This window comes from Elaeis guineensis, chromosome 2, assembly GCF_000442705.2.
Source record: "Elaeis guineensis isolate ETL-2024a chromosome 2, EG11, whole genome shotgun sequence".
NCBI lineage: Eukaryota > Viridiplantae > Streptophyta > Magnoliopsida > Arecales > Arecaceae > Elaeis > Elaeis guineensis.
The window spans coordinates 44260303-44285777 of NC_025994.2; the positions used below are offsets into that span (position 1 = coordinate 44260303).

General features: G+C 36.4%; 1 protein-coding gene across 7 annotated transcripts in view; it reads left to right on the top strand.

Moving 5' to 3' along the window:
• LOC105034994 (ubiquitin C-terminal hydrolase 12-like) overlaps positions 1–25475 on the top strand; it is a 66131-nt gene that overhangs the window by 35964 nt on the left and 4692 nt on the right. For 5 of the 7 annotated variants that reach the window (XM_073251749.1, XM_073251746.1, XM_073251752.1 and 2 more), the window contains exons 10-26: positions 5041–5150; positions 10896–10970; positions 13736–13814; positions 13927–14073; positions 14151–14231; positions 14334–14453; positions 15960–16082; positions 17606–17683; positions 17835–17923; positions 18023–18131; positions 18230–18298; positions 18387–18497; positions 24366–24421; positions 24534–24711; positions 24808–24912; positions 24999–25070; positions 25278–25343. In XM_073251749.1, the coding sequence (XP_073107850.1) occupies positions 5041–5150; positions 10896–10970; positions 13736–13814; positions 13927–14073; positions 14151–14231; positions 14334–14453; positions 15960–16082; positions 17606–17683; positions 17835–17923; positions 18023–18131; positions 18230–18298; positions 18387–18497; positions 24366–24421; positions 24534–24711; positions 24808–24912; positions 24999–25070; positions 25278–25343 (1668 nt within the window). The remainder of the gene's footprint in view (positions 1–5040; positions 5151–10895; positions 10971–13735; positions 13815–13926; positions 14074–14150; positions 14232–14333; positions 14454–15959; positions 16083–17605; positions 17684–17834; positions 17924–18022; positions 18132–18229; positions 18299–18386; positions 18498–24365; positions 24422–24533; positions 24712–24807; positions 24913–24998; positions 25071–25277; positions 25344–25475) is intronic. The other 2 variants (XM_073251748.1, XM_073251750.1) reach the window with 1 other exon arrangement.

Here is a 25475-nt window from a genome sequence, read left to right on the forward strand (position 1 = left end):
ATCCATTTTGATGAAACCATAAAGGAGTTTGGTTTTATCAAAAATATTGATGAGCCATGTGTGTATAAGAAGACAAGTGGGAGTGTTATAGTCTTTTTAGTTTTGTATGTTGATGACATACTAATCATTGGGAATGATATCCCAATATTACAATCGATCAAAGCTTGGTTATTTAAAAAAATTTTCATGAAAGATTTGGGAGAAGCATCCTATATACTAGGTATAAAGATCTATAAAGATAGATCTAAGAGGATGCTTGGCTTGTCCCAATCTAGGTACATTGACTAAGTGTTGAAAAGATTTAACATGGAGGAAAGTAAAAGAGATTACTTGCCTATGAGTCAAGGCATACATCTCTCTAAGAAGATGTCTCCTAAGACACCTGAAGAGAGATAAAAAATGAGTAGAATTCTTTATGCTTCGGCTGTAAGATTTATCATGTATGTCATGTTATGTATCAGGCTTGATATTGCTTATGCCGTAGGCATAGTAAGCAGGTTTCAGGCTGATTTGGAGGAAGATCATTGGAAAGCTGCGAAAAGCATTCTTAAGTATCTTAGAAGAATTAAAGATGTTTTTCTAGTTTATGATGGATCAAATTTGAAACTAGAAGACTTTATTGACTCTAGTTTTCAATCAGATCCAGATGATAGTAATCCATATCAGGATATGTATTTACTCTGAATGGTGGCGCAGTGAGTTGGAAAAATATCAAATAGCAAACTATAGCTGACTCAGTCACTGAGGCAGAGTATATTGCTGTTAGTGAAGCAGTTAAGGAAGCTATCTGGATGAAAAAGTTCATGACCGAATTGGACGTAGTTCTTGAGATTCAACATCCGGTACCACTATTTTATGATAATATTGGAGCGTTGCATAAGCTAAGAAATCGAGGTCTCATCAAAAGTCCAAACACATCCTAAGGTGCTCTAACTCGTTCGTGAAATTATTGAAAGACAAGACGTAGTCATCGAACGAGTAGATACAAAGAATAACATAGCAGACTCATTCACTAAAGCTCTTCCTCAACAGCAACTTGATCGCCATCTTGATTGTATGGGTATTAAATACAAGGGCGATTGGCTTTAGTGCAAGTGCAAGATTGAAAGAATTGTGCCCTGCAAGCCAATAGCATTTGTTATGTGATAGGATCTTTTCTGTAATTACTCCTAACTCATGTATGACATTTATTATTAATCAGTAATAAAGAGGCACTTTTGTATTTCATCATTTGCTGTCTTAATTAATTTTTAAGATTATGATGAATCCCATAGATTAGGACAATGGTTTTATGGACATGAAGGGTTCATGTCAATGAGGCCTAAAATCCTAAAATTCTAATTTAAAACAATCCTAGTCGTTGGATCATTGAGTCGGAGATCAATGATTCTGGAAAGACTAGCATATCTTATGTATGCTCAAAGGAGAGGGTGGTCGATCTCACAACCACTTATGTAGGAACACTAATACAAGGATGTGGATTTTTATTAGGGTATGAGTACACTAATTTGATCCGCCAAGAGAACGTCTTATGGAAATCTTACTTATATATCAAAAGATGGTTTTCTAAGTGGGAGTCGTGCAAGTGATCCTTAGACCTGAGTTCACTATGGAATCTTGTGCACATGAATCCATATTTTGGTTCATACTCAATCATGACTAAGTCATAAACGGGGTGTTTTGGATATGGTGGATTGTGTAGGGAGGTTATGAGTAAATCAATAAGGAATGGATCACTCCGAGTAAGAGGAGATGATATTCAATGTATTTTCATCTTTAAATAAGTCGGAAAGTCTTTGACCAAAGCAGTATGAAGATTAGATAGGATTTCTAATGCTTCATTAGAGTTATCATTGATTGATGAAGAATCAATAAGAATATGTGTTTGAGTTTGACATGAATCCATACTCATGAACATATTTGGGATGCAGGATGATCGAAAGATTGAATTGCATGGTAACTTGTCACTGAAGGGTATTTTGGTAATTTCAATCAAATTCCACATCTTTCAGATAGGCATGACATGTTACTAGACGTCAATCATGTTTTGTGGGTTTCCATGAATTAAAGTGATCAATTCATGAGTCAATTAGAAAGAGTTCTAATTTGACAACTCGGGTTGACATGGGTTTGATTTAAATCGATTAGATGGAGTCTAATCTAATTAGATCAACATGTTTCTGGGCCTACTGCTGGTTAGATGTGGAGTCCATAGGGTCACACACATTAGGAAATTAATCAAGAATAGGTTTTGGTTGGTTGGACCAAAGGAACCAACTAGGGTTGCCAGAAAACATGCTAGTACATGTGGCATAAACCCTAGCTCTTTAATCAAAGAGATTTGATTAATACCTTGTTGAATTGGCTAACCTAATTAAGTTATTAATTAAATTGGGTTAGGATTTGACTTGAACCACATTTATCTGGATTTTATTGGACTTATTTCAGCCAATTGAGGCACCAAATATAGAGTCCAAGTTGATTGGAATTCTATCAGGTCTAGCACCACAAGGGATAAGGCTGACATTGTTTAATTGGTTGAGGAGTCTTAAAACTCCCGATAAATCTGATTTCCACACCTATCAAGAAGTCTTCTCAGCCCTCTATCAGCATGGCACAATAATTAAAGTGTGCCATGGCCTGATGGGGCGTGAGACGCCCCAAAGATCTTAGCACACGCGGCATTGAGAAACGTCGAGAGGCGCGAGTTCACGAGGTTGTTCCTTCTGTTTGGGATATATTCAGACTCTGAAATATGTGCCATCAGATCTCTGGTTTAGTTGGTTATTCAGGTGGCAAAATCAGAATTTTTCTGATTTGTGATGAGGTGCATAAGGCATCTCCTATTGCTGGCGGACGTGAGGGAAGGCTGAATTGACGTATCTGAAATTTAAGAGTCCTTCTCAAATAAGTCTCTTAATTTCTGATATGGTGATTTAGGGGACTCGTGGATAGGCATATCTGGACCCTCTTGCGCCCCTCCTATTGCTATAAATAGGGGGCGGCAGAATAGTTTTGGCAATCCATCTCTATCTGATTAATTTCTTTCCTTCTCTTGTTAAGACATTGTCTCAAGTTTAAACAAGTCTGCCTTCTTTAAGACAAGAGTCTAGGAAGAGAATTAGGAGGAAATTAGAGATAGGAAGAGAGGGTTTAGGTGTCCAAGTCCAAGTCAAGGAGTGGGTTTGATCAAATTGGGTCAAACCGAGTTCTATAGGTTAGAACTCATCAACAAGTTTTTGGAGCAAGGAGTCCTGTTCTTGGAGCGATTTTCGTGTGGATCATCTGTGGAGGGCATATGCTTGTGTGTATGTGGAAATTGAAAATTTAGCATAAGAGGTATTTATCTAAACTATATCATAATTGTCTTGTTAATTGTTCATTAGTTGCAATTAATCAAGGGATCTTGGGTCTAGGGTTTTGGATGCCATGGGTCTCATAATTGTAAAATTTTGAAATCCACTATTCCGTTGTGCTATCGGAACCCAACATCTTCCTTGTCAATCAAATTGGCATCTGACTTCTGTATCTTTTGTAGTATATTAGTTGGCAATTAAGTTGAGATCTATTTCCTTGTTTTGTAGAGTTGATTAGACTAGATTGGATTGCATTTCCTAAGGTTTTTTCGATTTCTTTAAAAAAATGTTTTAAAATATAAAAGAAATGTGAATATTGAAATATTTGTTAATTTATAAAGTTGGTGGGTGGAGAATAAAAAGCCATATATAACAAGAAGTGTAGTTTCCACCAACATATGCCCGTACATATGGCATGTCTAATGAAACAATTTTTTTTTGGTTAGTGAAGATATTTATATTTTATCAATTCAATTATCTTTTTGGTGGAATGTTTTAGAGAAAATGCAGGAACAAAACTTAAACATGTAGCTGTAAAAATGCAAAAAGCAATTCCTCTTGTTAACTCTATGAACCAGGATCTACCATACCGCCCCATATTGAATGGGATGGGGCATACCATACCGTACCGTACTCATCTCATGCTGTACCATAGCGTACTGACAATGGGTATGTTGTTTTGTACTGTACCGAATCGCATACTGACACTATAATAGGATGGCATTGGTATGGGGTCCGGTATCAAGACGGTGAACGTTGCTATGAACTCATTGGGATCCATTGGCAAAAATTAATAAAAAGTTACAAGTTCAAATAATTTATAAAAAATGGATTTAGACGATTTATTGTGTACATAGCATAATTGAGATGGATCCTGTGAACTGGTGGAACTTGTAATGGAAACATGGATGTAAATCTCATGTTGTAAACTGTCTCCTGGTCAAAGGATGTGATCCAGGATGTTTGGCGCCATTACAATTCAGATTGTAGTGTCCAGATCATGAATTTTAATATGTCAACAACAATGACATAATCATATAAGGTACTCATGCCCTGCTGCTGTGGGTATTGAACTTTGTGAATTATTAGTGAATCAAATAAGAAGGTTGCAGGCCCTTTTCCTCTGTTTCTTTCTTCCATTCTTCTCATTCTTCTTCTTCCTTAAGTATCTGCTCTTCTGTTTATAATTTCCCCTAATTACTTTGACAGAGTTTCTGCTGTTGACCATTAGATCCCTTTGAAATAAGATCTGAATACTAATATGAGGTTTAATTTCTGTTTATGAAGGTGGAAAAGTACAAGAAATAGTGGTTTTGTTCATAATTAACTTAAATCTGAATCAACTGTTTTTTTTTTTTTTTTAAATTCTTGTGCAATCTTCATTCTTCAGGGCTATGTCAGATGGATTGATTTAAATAAATGACAAGAATCTGATATACCCTACAAAATATGTTTTCTATCTGCTACTTTGTAGATTATAAGATAACCTTGGAGATCTGGGATTGGCTCTTCATGGTGATTCAGTGGATAAAATGTTTTTCCCCCATTTGCTAAACATTGACTTAAATCAGATCTGGCTTATTATATATCAGGCAATGATTTTGAGCTTCTATCTTGCTGCTGATTACTTTGTTCATGGAAATGAAAATATGCCTCTTTCTGTGTGTGATCCATTACCATGCAGATAAATGATCGCTATGAGTTCCCCCTACAACTAGACCTTGACAGAGACAACGGCAAATACCTTTCTCCAGAGGCAGACAGGAGAGTTCGCAACCTTTATACTCTTCATAGGTAATATTCATTAGGAGTTTTCATTTGTTTAAATTGAAAATTAGACCTATGCATTTTTTTAGACAGACTTGTTTGCTATCTTATATGGTTCCTAGTCGTTGGAAATATGTTGATGAACTTTAAATGCTGGTGATCATGATATTTCTTCATGCTGGTGCAGTTAAGTGGTGATGTGGTATGTGTGTATTAGCATGTTGATATTTACACAACTAAACAAATAACTACACTAAACATAAACTCAGCTTCATAGAGTTCACACTATATTGCATCGAACATGTTATTATCTTCTCACATGTTTGGCATGCATGGTTGTGATGGAGATTTAAAGTTGTTGTCACTAAGGATTTACAAATTGAGTCATGAACCTATACCAGTAACTGTCTGTTGTGCAGTGTTAGCACAGGCCTGGCATCTGCTGGCTTAAAGGTGCAAAAGGAAAAAGTTATACCAGTTGGTTTCTCTGTGGATCAGTATGGGCATATGGGATGAGTTCAGCTGGTCGAACCATCCTAAGTAGTGTCATGTATTTTGCATATGAAGTAAATCTTTTTCCTCTCTTTTTTCATCATCATATTTAACTTCATTGGTCTAGTGGCTTGGTTGTAAAGTAACTGGCCTAAAGTCACATTTGATATTTTATCAATTTTTATACTAAAACAAGCTGAAATCTAGCATTTTCCAACATATTACTGCATTATTTCCATTGTCATAACTTATCGTACATCATCCTAATTATGCACTATTTTTAACTTATTTTCTAAGAATTAGTTTTTTATTGCTATGGGATTGAGCATCTATTAGATGGTGTGAATTCATTTGTGCACAAATTTTATTTGCACACTTCTATGTTTGTCAACTTATACAACAGTGATCTTTAATGGTATGAGCTTGTGAAAGCGTGTGACCCAACTAGCTCTTTGTGGACTGAAGTCCCTGCTGATAACTGGTCCTCAAATTACTGCTTTCCCTCTAGTTCTGGACTGTTGTATGCGTAATCCTGCCTAATGCTCTTTTCTTTTTGAATTTCACTAACATGAAATTTTGCTTATCACTTTTTTTTGGTTTTTTTAATAACGTGAAAGGATTTGTACAAGCCTCTGCTGAAGCACTTAATATTTTTAAGCTGATTAATTGGATGATTCTGCATTGAGTTAACATAAAGATTTTCAATTTGGGATTGGCTGGTCATCACTGATAATGTAGTTTTTGTTCCTGCAATTATTGAAGTTATATCTTCAACCTGGCTTCTAGGGAATTAAGTTATAGTTGCAGTTGTGATCATTGGTTTTGAACTAAATGAATCAAAAGATTCAAAACTATTGTAGGCCTAAGGATATGATAGGAGATCTTTTAGATTAAAGATGAGCATAGTTAACCTTTTCAAAAATAAGACATAAAGAGAAAAACTTAGGCAATGCATGGAAATGCTATATCCATGCTCAGATTCTAGGAGATATTGTATATGAAAGAAGAGCATAGGTAACATTTTCAAAAATAAAAAAGAAAGAGAAAAACGTAGGCAGTGCATTGAAATGCTAGATCCATGCTTGGAAGACAGGCAATGAAATATTGTATGAGATGGAACTAACCATTTTGGTGATTTTATGATAGGACATTGCATTTTATTGACGGGCAAGGATAATAGGGTCTCTTTTCTAAAATCAGCTTTGACAGTATGAGTGACAGGAATTATTTTATATGTAACTTGAAAAATTTTGCTGCTTTTGCAACTTATGTCCATCCAAGCATGCCTATCATAAATCTTAGAAAGGCCTAGTAAACTAATTGTTTATGTTTTATTTTGTAGTTCCTCTAACAGAATCATGCAGCCTTTTCAAGTGGCGAAAGAGGCATATATTGGAGTTCCCATGAAATTAGAAAGATGCCTTGCATGATCTAGTGCTTAAATAGTAATATCCTATGTTGATGAGGATGATGATGTTCATCTTTTTGAGAAGAAATATTTGGCAATATTGATGTTCATGTGCTATCGTGCTCCCATTTCAGAATACTTTAAATTCATTAATTTATTATATGATGTATTATGAAATTATAACTTGTAATTCTTTTTCACCTTTTCCCTGAAAAAGGTCTGCAAAAATGATTGTTTAAACATAGAGTACCTAATTAGTGATGTTATAGATGATGTACCAACTTTGATTACAGAAATATAATTTTAACTTACATTTTCTTTCAGTTATACATCCTTTTATGCTGCATCTATATCTTGAGTTTTTTTTTTTTTTTTTTTTCAAGTAATTCTACAGCTGTATTTGTGTTACCATACTGCATCCATGTACTTGTTGTCCTCAGCATAAGCCTACTGCATTGGCATAATATTAAGCTACTAAAAGCTGCTAAATGTTTAGATGGCTAAGTGTAGGCCCTTAGTATACAAGCTATAAAAACTGCTAAATGTTCAAATGGCTAAACAATTGGTTTACACACCAATGTGTTCACAGTTCTTTGTGTATGCACTCTTGTGCTTATTTTGTGGTTCTAATTTCTGAACACACAATGCTGTCTAGGGGAAACATTCGCACATAATTTAGAGGTGATGTGGGATAAGCAGATTGGAGTTTAAGTGGTGTTTTGTCCATACGTGAAATTAAGACCCACGAGTTGGTCAGTATTCTCAAATGAACACCTCTAATGGAGTTTGGTATATATTTCTCAAAGTTGGATCTGACCCAATTGGACCAAAAGAATCCGATTCTGGTTCATGGAAATTAGTTAAAAGTATATGGATCTTGCACCAAATACCTATACTTGACATGGACTCAACCGAAGGGGAGACCTGGGCTGACCTGGACCCACCAACTGACCAGTCAATTTTTCATTCTGAATCTTAGATCTGATGGGAGTTCTGGGCCCCAGACTGTCCCAATCCATCTGCAGAGATGCATATTGTTTTTGACAATGCTTTTTATGTTTCTCTTTTAAGTAAATGAATGCTGTCATCCTTGTTTTTTCAGTTTTTCTTATGGCATTGTTTGTGCTATGGAGCATGAGTTTACATGATTCACTATAAAATAGGTGTTAACGATTTAGCATGGTTTTGGTTATGGAGCATGTGGATGTTAGTTCTTGCATGGACAGAAGATAAATAACTTCTTATTGCATTAGGTGTTTCCATCCTCCCCCATTGTCTCTTTGACATCACCTTTTTTTATTTAAAATTGAATCTACTAAAGGTACTTTTACTTATCTCCACAAATAAAAGAAAGTGCTAAGGAAAGAGAACAATGATTGATAGAACTGCCAAACAGAATTGATATGTGTGGTAAATACTAACTTAAACATCTCACTTGTGAGTGGTGCAACCATTTTACATGTTGGATATACATGGCAGTGTGGCACCATTTTTGTAAGGCACCTTGAAGTTTGAAAAGCTTATTAATGGTGAGGTAGGTAGTGCATATACTTCAAATCACATGTCAGATCCATATCAGATACCAATACTCGTTGAGTGGTTCTCGGATATGAGTTTAAAAAGCATACTAATGGTGGATGCCATAAAGCATGGGTTTGGGTTTATGGATTTGAATGATAACTAAATGGCGAGCTTGTAAAGTTGATGTTATTGTATGAAGTATAGTCTATGTTATTGCAATTGCATACTATACTTCTATATTTTTTTTCCATACATATATGTAGATATATGTATGTTGTGTATCTATGCATATTTAAAATACACACGTCTATGTATATATGTATGTTGTGTATCTATGCATATTCAAAATACACACGTCTATGTAGTCGTGCAGGTAACATGTATATGATCCATATATGTAATGATGTATCTGAGCAGTATCATATCTTCTTCAAGAGTTGCTGTATTGGTGTATCTATCTGTATTGTGTCATATTCATGTCCATTCTTCATAGATAGTGAGGCAAGATATTTTTTGATTGCTTTTGAGACTTTTGAAGTGATGAGTGTTATTGATGCTAATTTTCTTAGTATAGAGGAGGTATGTGCTTTTAATATTATTGTATAATATCTCCTTATATCTGTTGTTATTCACTACTAACCATATATATTCTTAGTTTGATGAAGATGTCCTCTCTAAAGATTCTTTTGCATTCCATTTCTGTACTCTCAAATCTGAACTTTTTTACAGCCATTATGCTAAGTTGGATGACTCCTATTCTTAAGCTCTTGGCAGACACAACTGGTGCTATGGGGAATTTTTTGAGCCTTACTCCTCCAACCAGCCATGCTATCTACAACTAATCAAACTACAATTAGCGGCTTTTGTGCCTTGAACTACATGATATTTGCACCTAAACTTATTTGTTGAATTGCCTTACCTCTGCCTTGAGCCTTCCAAAGCACTATATAGAAAAGATAATATTTGTATTTCGTGTATTAATATGTAGTTTCATATGGTTACTGGTGGAGGAAAACGTGCATTCAAGTGATTGAAAGTCAGCACCTGAAAAATCTTTACTGATTGGAGAATATTTGTGAACTTCTTGTGATGATCATACCCATATTCAAGGTTTTAAATCCCGTGGGATGGAGGTGTCCTAGTATCTCCATGGAACGGAATGCCCCGCTATCTTATCCCGTCCCGATCCTACATCCCGATAGATATGCTCTCTCTCTCTCTCTCTCCCCTTCTTTTCTTCTTCTTTTTTTCTTTCTTTTTTTCTTTTCTTTCTTTTCTTTCTTTTCTTTCTTTTTCTTCTACCTTCCTTTCTTTCCTTTTTTTTTCTTTTCTTTTTGTCATCCCTTTCTTTTTTTCCTTTTTCTTCTTCCTTCTCTTTTCTTTCTTCCTTCTTTCCATCCTTTCTTTTTCTTCTCCTTTTCTTTTTTTCATTTTTCTTCTTCTTTTTTCCTTTCACTCTTTCCTTTTTCTATCTTCTGTTCTTTCAATCCTCTTTCTTCTTCTTTCCCTACATGGATGGATTTTGGATTTCCGACGCCGTCCTGGTCTCGTTTTTTCATAAGAACGGGATAGGACGATCTGGACGTCTCTTGTCCCGTCGGGACGTAAAATCTTGTCTATATCTATTAGTAGTTGGCAAATGACATGTTAGTGATGTTGTTAGGCACTTGGGACACATTGACACAAAAGGATAAGCTATTAATGGATGCTTATTGCTGTTCATGTTCTAAGACCTAATATAATGGTTGTTTAATTATTTTGATGCATTAGAGCCAAATCATTTTGAATATGTGGTTAATTTTTTTGTGGAAAAGTATCACTGGACACTGCATATTAGCAACTCTGAACAGAAAGTAGCATCCAGGTAACATTAACTAAAAAATCTTGCAAAATATTCCTAATTTTACTTATGTAAGAACTCTACTACCATGGTAGCGCATGGCCATCACTCTTTTCTCTTAAAAAGATATATTTTTTTTAAATTTTTTTTTTTGTTTGGGCTGATGTTGGATTGAAATCTTTCTACCTATGGCTGGTATTAGGATTATGCAATAACTTCTTCTATTCTTATGGAAAGTTCTGGTGAATTTCGACGCTATGAAAAATCTTGTGATTTTTCATGTTCTTTCATTAATTGTAATTTACAAGCATTTTTCTGTCGGTATATCCAATATTTGGTGGCTGAGCAGCTTCTTGTTTGAAATATCCTGTTGTGATCACAATGAGTTAACCTCTGCCACTTAGGTCAATGTCATGAGGGTCAATTTCATGCGGCTTTCCTGTAATTTTTATAATATGGCTTATTTTTTTGAATATATATTAATGATTCTTCTGTTTACTTTTGCATGCAGTGTTCTTGTCCATAGTGGTGGGGTTCACGGGGGACATTACTATGCTTTTATCCGACCAACTCTCTCTGATCACTGGTATCTAGCTTGCACTCATTTTTTTCAATTGCTTTTCTCCATATATTAGAAGTTTTTTTCAGGTGTCTTCAAACTTTCTGCATATTTCTGGAAAGTCTCTAAAGGAGCCATATGTTACGTAGTAACAATTTTCGAACTCCATCACCTATGCTAAAATTGTTGGGGTCACTGATCAGTGTAACAGCTCATTCGACTTGTTTTATCTAGAGTTTTGCCATGGTTAATGTGTTATGTTTGTTATAATAATATGAATGCCATAGAGTCTGGCCAAGGAAGGGTGCAATATGAATGCCATAGAGTCTGGCCAAGGAAGGGTGCCCTCTGAACTCTTTGACGTGAGGCCTTATCTTATTTCAACAATAAGAACCCTCATAGGGCCTCTACCCCTTAGGCACCTGAGAGACAGAAAGAGAGAGATGCATGGATGGATGGATCCACCCATCCATTGATAGGGAGGGAGGGTCTACCAACATGTCTCTGGAGTTTTTGGTGTGAGACTGTATTTTAATAACAAAAACCCTCATAGGCCTCATATTTCTGTCTCTGAAGTCTTTGGTGTGAGTCCTTATTTTAATAACAAGAACCCTAACAGGCCCCATATTCCTTTAGTATCTCTGGAGTTTCTGATGTAAGACCTTATTTTAATAACAAGAACCCTCACATGGCCGGTATTCCTTTAGTATTAGTGTGTGTGTGTGTGAGAGAGAGAGAGAGAGAGAGAGAGGGTCAGGTCAGGTCAAGTGCATTGATTAGTTTTGTGATGCCTCCTGTAACATATTATTATTATTATTGGTGACATATTATTAGAAATATAAACCTGGAGGAATGGAGCTCCCATACCTTATGCATTGCCATTTGAAGGCCTTGAATCCAGCTTCATGTGGCCTACTGGAGAAATCATAGCTATCCATGCCCATTACCTACTCATGCCCATGGCATGTGACAAACACATTTGGTTGAGGCTGGAGTCCATTCCACTTATCTTATGTGCATGTCTTCCGACAGTCGTGGGGCAGGAAAATAGTTCATTGCATTGCCTTACTAGATGCCACATTCAGTCCTTGTTTGGTGTTGATTTTCTTTTTCAAAAGTCATTTTCAAAGATAGTTTTATTTAAGTAATTAATTAGAAAGCACTTTTGGATATATTTGATATTTCATAATCAGAAGACAAATACCTTTTATGGATGGGCTTACTACATTTGAAAGGTATGGGCAATTTCACAAAAAAGAAGCTAGAAGTTATTTTTAGCTTCTCCTAAAAGTGCATTTGACTTCTGCTTCTCGTAGAAGCACTTCTCAAATGATATTATCAAATACTCAAATTTTTTAGAATACTTTATAAGTTGCAAAAGATCTTCTTTTAATAGGCCACCATATCAGCTGGATGATAATAGGCCACATCAGCTGTTTGATTAACTTTTGTAATTCTATAAATATAATGTATATGCTAAGTAGAGAATCATTCTTATCCAATCAACACATGTTGAAGAATGGCTTTGACTAGGAGTATTGATGTTTCTCATGGTAGTTGGAGTCTACCCCACTTTAAGCTGATGTATGTGTATCTGGTCCAAAAAATTAAGTTTTATGGCAATACTTTGGTCTTCAGTGCAGGTTTTGAATATTCTTGCTTCTTTCGAAAAGGTAAGGCTCCAATCAACCATGGCTGTGGCGGTATCGGGGCTCGGACCGGTTGTTTGGCAGCATGATTTGATGCACCCCTATGCTAGGCCCGAACCAACACAACAGAGGGGGGGGGAGGTCAGTTTGGCTGGTGGAGGCTGTTGGAGGGCCATGGAGGCCGTCGAAAGCCGCCAAAGGGCTGATGAGGGGCTCTGCCCTCCTTTGGATCGAAATAGGGGCAGTACACCCCTATTGGAGGCCCTGCGGTGGCCTCCCTGACCTCCCCAGCCTCTGCCTCTCCTTCCCTCTACCACCCCCCTTTCTCTTCCTCTATTTCTTTCTCCCTCTCCCCCTTCTCACTAGTTTCTCATTTCAAATGCTGGAACCACCTAGGTCTGCTGTCAATACAGTTTGGTACGCCTTGAACGGGTGGTTTGGGATGGTTCCATACTACTTGGCTCCAATTTTTTAGGGATAGCATTTTATCTAAACTGTAAGGTTTTCAACAACCATGTCCAGGTTGTTCTTGAACGTCGTTTTAGATAGCATCAAAATAGGATGGCATTTCCAGTTCCATACCATTTTGATGAAGAACCATCAATGTTACGTGGTGTGGGATGCTGAAGCTGGTCTGCTGACCATAGAGGTTGCGCACTGACAGTTGGGACACACCAGGAGTTGATATATACTGGTTCCTTGTTTATGTTTGTTTACTTATCTGTTTTGGTCCAACCCAAATGTGCTGATGCTATACTATCATAGTTCCAAACCCATATGGAGCCTGGTACCGGCATTGTAAACCTTGTTCTTGAATGATCTTTTTCCTTTGTTGTGTTTTGCCGGTTCTGCAACCCCATTATTTTAGTAGAAGTCTATGGATGAAGATGTTCTTGTGGACCAGCCAGCATATATTAGTGACAATAGCGCTTACGTTTTTACCTTGGATTTTTTTTGTGTGTGTAACATCCATGTCTGCCTTGTGATGTGTTTGATCATGAGGTGCCGTTTCTATTCATTTATATATATACTCAGTACTGTCTTTTACGCGGATCCTCTTATTTGTTTAATGATAGAAATATTTTGCAATAGCTGGGAGTTGTTTTAAGTCGATACAACAATTTAAAATTAATCTATTTTCAGGTTTAAATTTGATGATGAGCGAGTAACAAAAGAAGACATGAAAAGGGCATTAGAGGAACAATATGGTGGTGAAGAAGAGGTTTATATAATGCAATGGGAACAATATCAAGCATTCACTTCATTTCCTCTTTGTTTCACATCTTTTGACCCTTCTTTTCTTCTCTATTTTCCTGCCTACTTGTGTCCTACAGTTACCTCAGACAAATCCTGGCTTCAATAATACTCCATTTAAATTTACAAAGTATTCAAATGCATACATGCTTGTATATATTCGTGAGAGTGACAAGGAGAAAATAATATGCAATGTGGATGAGAAAGACATAGCCGAACACCTTAGAGTAAGGCATTTGTTGACTATTCTTAGTTATTGGATGGTGAATATCAGTTGAAGACTGAAAATAGTACCTTTCTCCAGATAAGATTGAAGAAAGAACAAGAAGAGAAGGAGCAGAAGAAAAAGGAGAAAGCCGAGGCTCACCTTTATACTATCATAAAGGTCTTTACATGATTTCTTTCCTTTTTGAGTTGAGGCTGAATTTTAGGTGTCTCTGCTTCCCTCTCCAGGAGATTTTAATATATATTTTTTTGGTGCATCCAGGTGGCTCGAGATGAGGATTTGGCAGAACAAATCGGCACTGAGATATATTTTGATCTAGTGGATCACGACAAAGTTCGCAGTTTTCGTATCCAGAAACAGTTGCCTTTCAACCATTTCAAGGTAATATTTGTCAACTAAGTGCAAGATATGAACTTTCAAGATGCTGTATATGTATGATGCTTCAGTTCTATCATTTCTCATCTTTATCAATTAGTTTGCTCTCCATTTGGAAAATGTTTGTCAACTTAGTACAAGATATATGAACTTTCAAGATGCTGTATATGTATGATGCCTGAGTTCTATAATTTTCTTATCTTTATCAATTAGTTTGCTTTCCATTTTGAAATTTTTTATCTGTCAGTGTATTTGGTTTAGTGCCATGCCTTTCCACGTGCTGCATGGCCATATGGGAAAGTACTTAGGGAAAGTTCATTATTCAGAAGTTCTGGATTTTGTTTTTCTTCTTCCATGAAGACACTCAGGTACTTTCTTTTTGACACTGGAGGATTACTCATTCTTCTTGGGCTTTTGAAATTCTATTCATAATGGTGAGCAATCTAAACTTGAAAGAGATAAGGATTAAGATGGGCTAAATGTGGAGAGTTCTATTTAGTTTCACTTATCTGTTGATCATTATCTAACCAGTGGTTTATCTTGCATTAATATACTGCTGTTTAAGGCTAAAGTTTCCACGTGAAATCATTTAGTGACTTTAGGGTCCATGTATTTTAGATGCTCCCTTCTTTCTGGCCGGTTCTAGCCAAATTGCTTTGAAGCTGAACAATTTAGATTTTGGACAATAGTGAGAGAATAGGAAAGATGCAAGCTATTTTTGCTTGTAAATTTTTACTGTTATCTGTTAGTGAAATAGGATATGTCAAAAGTGTTATCTAGTGTGCTCTAAAATGGTTCAGCAGTGGAACAAAGATGGGCGATGCAAGATTTTGGATGGAAAGTAATATCCTGCATTGTGACCCAAGACTCACAATGTTCAAAGTCCCTTACCAAAAGAAAAGAAAAAGAAAAAAAAAAGACTAAATCAGTCTTGTTTTCTCCAATGTTCAGAAAATGGTAAGGTTTCCTATCTCGGTACCAAACCTATCTCGGTACCAAACCCTGTATCACTCTATCCTGGTAAAATATTGGTACACCAAGTACAGGGGTTGATTTCGCATAATGACACTCGGTAAGCCTTTTGTACCGCATACCGGTTCAGTACTAGCATGGTACAGTTCGCCTAGTACCAATGTTGTACCATGAAGGTAACCTCTCTTTTCATTTTCAGCTTCCTAGAACGAAAAGCAATATATGGAGACATGCCTTGTTATCAACGAAATGAAAACGTTCTACCATGGTAAATGTTTTTTAATATGTAAAATATCCTCCATGGGTCAACTTAAGTACTTCTCATGTTAGGCATTCTTCTAACCTCTTACTATAGGACTGCTCTATTGGCTTTGTTGGCTGTAACTTGATCCTCTCATCTTCTGTGATATGCAAATTTTTGGTGCCAACACCTCCCATGTATTTGTTAAAGAATTACTATTCATTCAATATAGCAGCATGATTATTATTCAAAATTTTCTTGGCGTATTGCTAGTTTTTGAATAATGAAGTTACCTACAGGAGGAGGTTGCCAAAGAATTTGGTATCCCGGTTCAATTTCAGCGTTTCTGGCTGTGGGCTAAGCGGCAAAACCATACATACCGTCCCAACCGGCCTTTGATGCCTCAAGAGGAAATACAGTCTGTGAGTAAATTTCTTCTAGCACTAATTAATTGTTTGTCATTCCATAATGATATTTATGCTTTCAATTTAGGACTTGCCATAGTTTTTGCTTTTCATTTTTATGGCTTCCAATTAAAAAAGAAACTGTATGAATTATACATGATATTGTTGGGGTATGATCCATATATTCTATGCATGTTTACTAGCCATTATGATGGTGTAGCTACACATATACTTCAATTATGTTGATCACTTGAAACCAGGCCATAACTGTTGTTGTGGACAAGGGCTCGGCCCGACACATAAGGTATCGTCCGCTCTGACCCATAAGCCTCACGGTTTTGCCCTTTAGAAGGCGCCTTACGTGGAAGGATGATCCCCTCCTTATAAACGCGAGTCCTCCTTGACTCACAAGCGATATGGGACTAGTGATGCCCTCCACATTATTAGAACCACAACAACTGTCATATTAAATGTGGTATCTTGAACACATTGTTGTACATGTTCATTGGATTCCAGGCTTGAATCAGGGGACAGGCTTTTCCAACATATATTGCATGTTTCTTGTAAATCATGCCTTGCATAATTTGACTCTATTTAAACTGTTTTACAATGCTGAGAGGATGGTTCTTTTCGCTCACTTGGAATCAAGGTTCGCTGAATCAGTATTAGGACCTCTACTGGTTGGCGGGTGGTATAGGATGGTGTAGATCTGTATTGTGATGTTTCGGGACATACCATGCTTCTTTTTTTTTTTTTCCCAATTTTGAACTGAAGTAGGCAAATGGTTTGCCGACTTAGAGAGGTCAGCAAACCATTTGCCAATTTCATTTTTTACCTACTTAAACTGAAGTCAGCAAATGGTTTGCTGACTTCCTCTAAGTGAAGTTGGGACATTATTGGACCTAAGTGAAAAGAATCAAGCAATTGAAACTAGTTAAATAGAACTGGACATACTTGTCAAACTTTTTCCATCCTGTATAGAATGGGCTGTTAGCATATTTCTTGTTTAAGAACTACTTAAATTTGCTGAAGTTTCTCACCTTCCTTTCTCGCTGAAGTTACCATACACATTTCCCAAGTAATCATGCTCATTTGAGGCTTGCCATATTGTTTTAATTAACTTTTTGGTTATAACTTGCTCTTTTGCATGAGGATGTGGTAGCTGTTATTTGCTTAATTAAATTTATTTTTCTAATACTCTGTTGTGTGTCTGATGATGCCGGTTTTTATTTGTTGGCTAATTACATGTTCATTTATCTATTGATATGATGTCATGTTCTATAGCTAACTTAATGTCTCAATTTTGGATTCACTGGACCTGGCACTATTTTTCAAGCTAATTGTAACATTATTTAATCACATAATGTCACATGGCAATCTATTTATATGCTAAGCATGACTTTCTGGAATAGTTCTTCTGGGATTCATTTTATTTCCTATCCATGTGAATTTTGCATTTCTATTGATGTGGTTACACTTTGTATCATGCATTTTTGTCCTTTTGAAATACCGGCTTAATGTCACACTCTGTCACTTTGTAGGTCGGACAGCTAAGGGAGATATCGAACAAGGCACATAATGCAGAATTGAAGCTCTTCTTGGAAGTAGAGCTTGGATTGGTAATAGTTATTTCACAGATTTGCTGCAATTAAGCACTTGGTTTAATCTTAAATCAAAGCTCTGAATTTCTGGTTTTCTATGTCATTAAGTTGTCATGCTAACAATAGAATTATGTGCTCAACATGATGGGTGTCATTATTGACAATTTAGGATCTTCGCCCTCTTCCTCCACCAGATAAGACCAGGGATGATATACTGCTTTTTTTCAAATTTTATGAGCCTGAAAAAGAAGAGCTGCGGTATTTGTTGATTTCTGTTATTGCTTATGTTTTTTGTAATCTTTCGTTACACTTACAACTTTGACGTAATATCTTAATTTTTCTTGTAAATGAATGTAGATATGTGGGAAGGCTCTTTGTGAAGGCTTTGGGTAAGCCATCTGAAATTCTGTCAAAATTGAATGAAATGGCTGGTTTCCCCCAAAATGAAGAAATTGAACTTTATGAGGTTGGCTTTGAGTTTTTTCCTAGGATTCCTGTTTTGTGCCCAGGCAATTCATCCTTATTTTATTGAAATGATCTGATATTTTCTTTAATAATGCTTAGGAGATCAAGTTTGAACCAAGTGTGATGTGCGAACACATTGATAAGAGGATACCATTTCGGTCTAGCCAGGTATCTAATGCATGGTTTTTGATTCGTGTGCCTGTGGCATATCTTGTTCTATAGTATTTGGTTGTTGACTTACCCTTTTTTTTAACAGCTTGAAGATGGGGACATCATTTGCTACCAAAAATCTTCTATGCTAGATAGTGAAGACCAGTATCGTTATCCAGATATTCCTACTTTTCTGGAATATGTGCATAATCGACAGGTATTTGTCGGATGCTATTTTTGATGCTATTTATAATTCTGCTGTCTTTCGAAGACTTAATTTCAAATATTCATTTTTGTTTCTTGCATGAGTAATCATTTTTCTTTATATTAGTTTTTTCCTCTTTTATTTCTAGTATTATATATCTTTCCAAATAATGCTCTTGCACCTTATATGCTATGATAAGAAGTGCTCATGCAGTTTCTTGCTTATAAGTTGATATGGTATTTGTGGAATTGTTGCGTCTTGCATGCATATATGTTGTAGGATGCTTATATTTCTTTCATCAAGGTTAAATAGCTTAAAATTGTAGCTCATCATTTTTTTTGCAATATAATAATGGTGTTCTTTTTACTCTGCACGTGAAGTTATTTTTTGCAACAGATGATGTCCAATGGTGTTATTTTACTCCCCACCATTCCTTTTATTAATGTTGTTCACTTTCTATAGGAATGGACAAATTGAGCTTCACGTCCATTGCAAAGACACGTATTTAGCACGCACCAAAGAACTCTTTCATATTCTTGGAGTAAAAATGGTTACCAATCTTTCTCCCATGGCCAATGGCTCTGGAGACATCTTACCAGTCGTCTGCTTCCCTGTTTCTTACAGTACTTATCTGTCCATGCTTGACCTTGGAGTGTATAAAGCATTGAAGCGTGCTGAAGACAGGCATGCAGCCATTGCTCTGCCAATGTGGTTTTTCAGTGAGACACTGGCATTGTACATATTGTGCCTTTGTCAACTATGCTGACTGGCATTTGAATCCATAAATGGGATACTTAATTGCCGTTGAATGCTGATAAAGGGAAACAAAAGATTTAAGAAGGAATTATTTTCCATTTTCAATAAAATTCAAGATGAGACTATGAGAGAGCTTATCAAAATTTTCTTGAAGAATCCTATAATTTCATTCCATTTTTTGATGACCTTGTGAGAAAACAAAAGGCATGCACATGGATCATGTTTACTCCTCTGTATACAAAGCAGATATATCTGTAACGTTTTCTGCAGTTTTCTTATTGCAAAAAAAAAAAAAAAAGTCATTCTCCTTATGTGCTCCACTGAATTCTCAGTTTTTCAGTGTAACATGAAAAAATTTGTGTTGAAGATCTGGACATATAAACATATTATGAGAACCAGTCTTAATTGATATGTGTTAACCAAACTATGCTTTGAGGTATTGTGACGTAAATTATACTAGCTTTCTTGAATCTAGATGGGTTGTAAATTGTGAAGTAAAAAAACTCTGAACAAAGAGGATTTTGAATTACGTCTCAAGTTGTGCATTAATGTTTATCAGCATCTCATGGATGGGGCTTATTGGGTGATGGTTCATGATCTGCTGGTGTTATTGCAATATGTCCTGCTGGTATTTTAAAATGCGGTGCATATTACTGCATGGGCACCGGCATGTGTGTATCTGTCCCTTGACCATATGGCATTGCCTATGTGCAATATTATGCATGGTCATATTGCCAATGGACCGTAAAGGCTGTCAACTTAGCATTACACGACAACATTTGTAGCATGCTGGGTATTGTACAGTTGCATATACGAGCCCACTTAGCATTCTAAATCTACATGTACAACTCTTATGTGTGCCCATGTAGGTAATTCATGTTCAAGTTGATGGTTAGGTATGATATGGTTTGAGGTGGTCCTGATGTGAGTATTAATGGTAGTTAAATGTTGATTATGTTGTAATTATTGCTGTTAGGTTAGTTGTTGTTATTAATATTGCTATTAACCATCCGTAAATAGTTATTATCATCAGGATTGTTTTTATCATACTTAATATATTTTTTAGATAGCTAAAAATTAGCAACCATGTTGCATTTTTTACATGTGGCCTACATACCTCGTATGCACTATGTGGTCCCTTGATTGCTTGCATATTGGTTCTATGTTCTGCATATCATATGTATATAGACACTTTTTACCGGAACAAGGAGTAGGATTGTACATATGCTTAGGGGCTCTTTGTTAAATTTAAACTATTTTAGAATCTATATAATAATAGTAAAGTGATACATGGGCATTAGGGGTGACATTCTGTGTTGACACATAAGATTATAAGATAATCTCTCGTAATGCCACGTGTCAAGTTTTATTTTTTTTATTTTTTAAATAAAAAATAAAAGTATAAATAGTATGATAAAAAATAAAGAATATTTTAAATCTATCTATATAATAATAGTAAAGCGATACATGGGCACTAGGGGTGGCATTCTGTGTTGACGCGTAAGATTATAGGATAATCTTCTGCAATGTCACATGTCAAGTTTTATTTTTTATTTTTCATATTTTTACATAAAAACTAAAAGTATCAATAGTATGATAAAAAAAATAAAAAATATTTTTAATTATTATCTATCTATCTATATAATAATAGTAAAACGATAAATGGATGTTCGGGATGACATACGTAATATTATAGAATAATCTCCCAACACGCCACGTGTTTGGAAGTCTCTATTATGTTTATTTTTTTTTGTTCTCGCAGTGTATTATTCTCTTTTCTTTCTTTGAACCCCTCTCGAATCGCCTCATTCCTTTAATTTCTCAGTTTTTCCTCTATTTTCCTGTCCTCATGAGTCCTAATCGATTGGGAGGCTTCAAGCGGCCAGAGTAGACGTGGGGCCAACGGACCCTTGATGGATTGCCACCCAGAAGACCATCGCCGCTGCCCGATGGACCCTCACCGACGAGTCCATCGAACGGGAGCCCGACGCGGAGGATGCGGACAGTCGGACGGCCCTACACTTTGCGGTCGGGTTGGGTTCAAAGGAGTGCATTCGGATGCTAGCGGCGTCGGAGCGGACGAAGAGGGTATGGTCGCAAGCGCGGGTGTGGCAGAGGCAGTGTTGATTTTCCATCGTACAGTTCTATTGATTTTTCATGCACGAATCATAAAGTAAAAGAAAAAAAATATTTTTGAAGCTCCGATCTCTTCGCATGAATCATAAAGCAACAGAAAAAATTTAGATCACATGCGCTGTGCATGTGAGACAGGCACGAATCATAAAGCAACAAAAAATATTTTTTAGATCACACGTGCTGTGCACGTGAGGCAGCAAGGAGTAAAAGAAGAAAAAGAAAAAAAAATATTTTTACATGAGGCGGGTGGAACCTTGGTGGACCTCCACTAGAAAACCTGATGTCGCCGCCCCATGGACGCTCCTTGCTGATGAGTCCATTGAACGGGATCCCGATGCGGAGGACGCGGACGGTCGGACGGCCCTACACCTTGCGGTCGAGCTAGGTTCAAAGGAGTGCATCCGGATGCTAGCGGCGTCGGAGCGGATGTGTGGGGGGCGAAAAGGGTATGGTCGCAGGCGTGGGTGTGGCGGAGGCAGAGCGTTGATTTTCCATCGTACGGTTCCATTGATTTTTCATGCACGAATCATAAAGTAAAAGAAAATTTTTTTTTTGAAGCTTCGATCTCTTCGCACGAATCATAAAGCAACAGAAAAAAATTTTTAGATCACACGCGCTGTGCACGTGAGGCAGCAAGGAGTAAAAGAAAAAAACAAAAAAAATATTTTTGAAGCCTCGACCTCTTCGCACGAATCACAAAGTAATAAAAAAAAAATTTCAGATCCCATGCACTGTGTAAAATCAATAGGTCCGGGCATCGCCCGGCTACTATATTAGTTCTTTCTAAAGATTGTAAGTATTGTTTTAGTGCATACACACGGACAAAAGTTCTGAAGCGATAAAATGTATCTATCATCAAAAATCTTGACACGCACCTGAGCTAATGCATTAGTATGTAGTTGAAAGAAGGATGTAGAAGATGAAAAGTAGGGCATATGTGTGTGTGTGTGTGTATATATATATATGTATATATATATGTATATATATGTATATATATATATGTATATATATGTATATATGTATATATATGTATATATATATGTGTATATGTGTGTGTGTGTGTGTGTATTGAGTTGCATATATATTTTTTATTATTACAGTTGCATCCATTAAACTTTTTGATCTCTTGGGACCAAAAATTGAAAAAACATAAGAGGGCAAAAAAATAATGAACTGATACTAAACATCCACATATCTACATATTGAGTGTTGGCACCATTTGGCTCAGTTCCTATCGTTCTAGTACCTGACCGATACGATCATTGATATTGAGGTTGCAGATCTTGATAGTTTCTTTATCCTTTTATTTAAGATCTTGATTGTTTCTTTATTTTTTTATTTAATGTTGTCGATATCTTTGTAAAACTATCCTTATAAGTAGGACATGCAGATGGTACAAGTATGAAACAGTGGCTTCCATTAATGAGAATCAAAATTCGCTATTTCAATATCGGACTCCGTACTGGTGAAATTCCACTGTAGTGTCGGTATGCAGTATAGTGCAACACGCCTGTGTCGGTACGTGACGGTTTGAGTGTGTCGGTACGTGACGGTTTGAGTGTATCGGTATGATATCGGGTATGGCACGGTATAGAGTGTATCGGGGCGGTTCGGTCTGGTACGGAATTCCATGGTGAGATTACCTTCTTTCTTCAAAACTATCATACTCGATTCTTTTAAAAGAAAACCCTAAATAAAGCTTTAAAGCCTTTAGCTAATCCAGCATGCTTCATGCCTTTTTGTGCGAGTCCGTGCCAATTGTGTCAAGCTAAAGTAGGGACTACAAGGTCAATACAGCAGCCCAATGCATGAGGCTCCCACCATTGTGGGGTCTGAAAAGGGTCAGATGTATGCAGTCATACCCTCGCATGCGAAGAGGCTGTCTATTCTTGTGTTACAAAAATATGACCTCCAGGTCATAATGGAGCAATGTTACTGTTGCTCCAGGGCTCACCTTTTTTATAAGGCTGATAGCGAGTGTGATCATGGCATTTATTTGGAATGGTCCAATATGAAAGTCCATGGTATGGCCGGACTAGTCCTGTAGTTGAATATGGTCGATGCAAAAGATTTATGCTGCGGGCTCAGCAGCTTGTTTATTCTCACCCCCTCAGAAAATCAGATTGTTTGTGCTTTTATTAGCTGCAAATTTGCATGCAGAGGTGCTGAGAGATTGTCATTAGGATACCTAGGCTGAATAAAAGCAAGTGTTAGTATGCATGGTGAGTTCATGATGTAATCAGATGTCTTTGTTTGTTCATTACATGATTCAATTTTCTTATTCATTCTGCTAACCGGTTATTCGAAGTCCAGATGCTTGTTCCAGGCATACAAATATACACTGTATGCTTTTTGTCAAATTTTTTTTAGAAGCTTGATAACTGTCTTTCTACTGCTGAGTCTATCTGATGGTAGACAACATTATTAAAATTCTGCAATTTTTTGGCATTATGAAGGTGACCATTAGGTATCTATCTAGCAGATCAAAAGTTTTTTTTTTTTTTAAATATAAACTAAATTGGCACCTCTCAGCTACAACTCAAGGATTAAGATAGGTGGACAGATTTGTTGCATGTTCACTTGCTTGTGACATTGATGGAATTGAAAATCAAAAAGTCAGATATATATTTTTTTTATTGTTGCAATCTGCTAAAACTGTTGCAAATATTGTGTAATTGCTTCTGAGGTTGATCACAATATGCAATTCTTGGCTTGTACTTGCTGGATTTCCTTATTACTTGAAAATATTTTGATTTATAATCTTCTGCTTTTCACAGTATGCTCTTGTGCTTCTATTTCATAATGGAAATTTAATTGAAACAATTGTTAATTTTCAGACACCATTCAAAATGACTTTTTATCTTGATACTGCATTTCTATGTTGGAATCTTCTCTATTCAGTCTTGTTCTCTGCCTGTTGTAGCTCTCCTCATCTACCTTGACTCTGGAAGCATTTTGTATGAGCTTTTGTATGAATTTGTGATGTAGGTTGTCCGTTTTCGGTTATTGGAGAAGCCAAAAGAGGATGATTTTTGTTTGGAACTGTAAGTGTTTTGAAAGCCTTGTTTTTTGGTAACTAATACTATAGATTGTCCATATCAATAATTACGTCTCATATAATATATTTTTTATTCTAATTCTTTCATTTTTCTGAAGGTCGAAGCTTTTCACCTATGATGATGTTGTGGAGAGAGTTGCTCGTCAACTTGGTGTGGATGATCCGTCAAAAATTCGGCTTACTTCTCACAACTGCTATTCTCAGCAGCCTAAACCCCAGCCTATTAAATTCCGTGGTGTAGAGCATCTTTTAGACATGCTTGTTCATTACAACCAGGTTTTCATCTTTTGATAATATATTTGAACCTAGAATCGAATCTCTTTTATATCAAGTTGTTGTGAAGAATTGCTGAGTTCTAATGACTGTCTGCAGCAGACTACTGACATATTGTATTATGAAGTGCTGGACATTCCTTTGCCAGAATTGCAAGGTCTAAAAACTTTAAAAGTTGCATTCCATCATGCTACAAAGGATGAGGTTGGTTTGCTGGCCATCATTTCTTCTGTGCTTATCATCATGCTTGGTTAGGCTTATTCATCAGAAACATATTGGGCCGTTATCAGGTTGCAATTCATTGTATCCGACTCCCCAAAAATAGCACTGTAGGTGATGTGATCAGTGAGCTGAAAACAAAGGTGATTTTACATTGCTTGCACGTTCTTATTATTATTACTTTTTAGAATTAGGTCTTTTGAAGTATCTTGGGGAACCTTTTGGTGACTCTAGGATTAAAGAAAAAAAATTGAATCTGAAAATTTCCTTGGGATTTGCAGATGCTTGTGTAGAATTTTCTTATATGACTAGATCTGGTAAAATTTCTTATTGCATGCTCTTATTTTTAGGTTGAGCTTTCTCATCCTAATGCTGAACTCAGATTGCTTGAGGTGTTCTATCACAAGATCTACAAGGTACTGTTTCGATCATTTAAATTTTTCGTACACTATTCAAATTTGAACTTGTATGACAAGGGACAAGCACATTTACACGTGAAGCAATTTCACTTACCACTTTAGTTTTCCATCATGCTGTTAGGTTTCCTG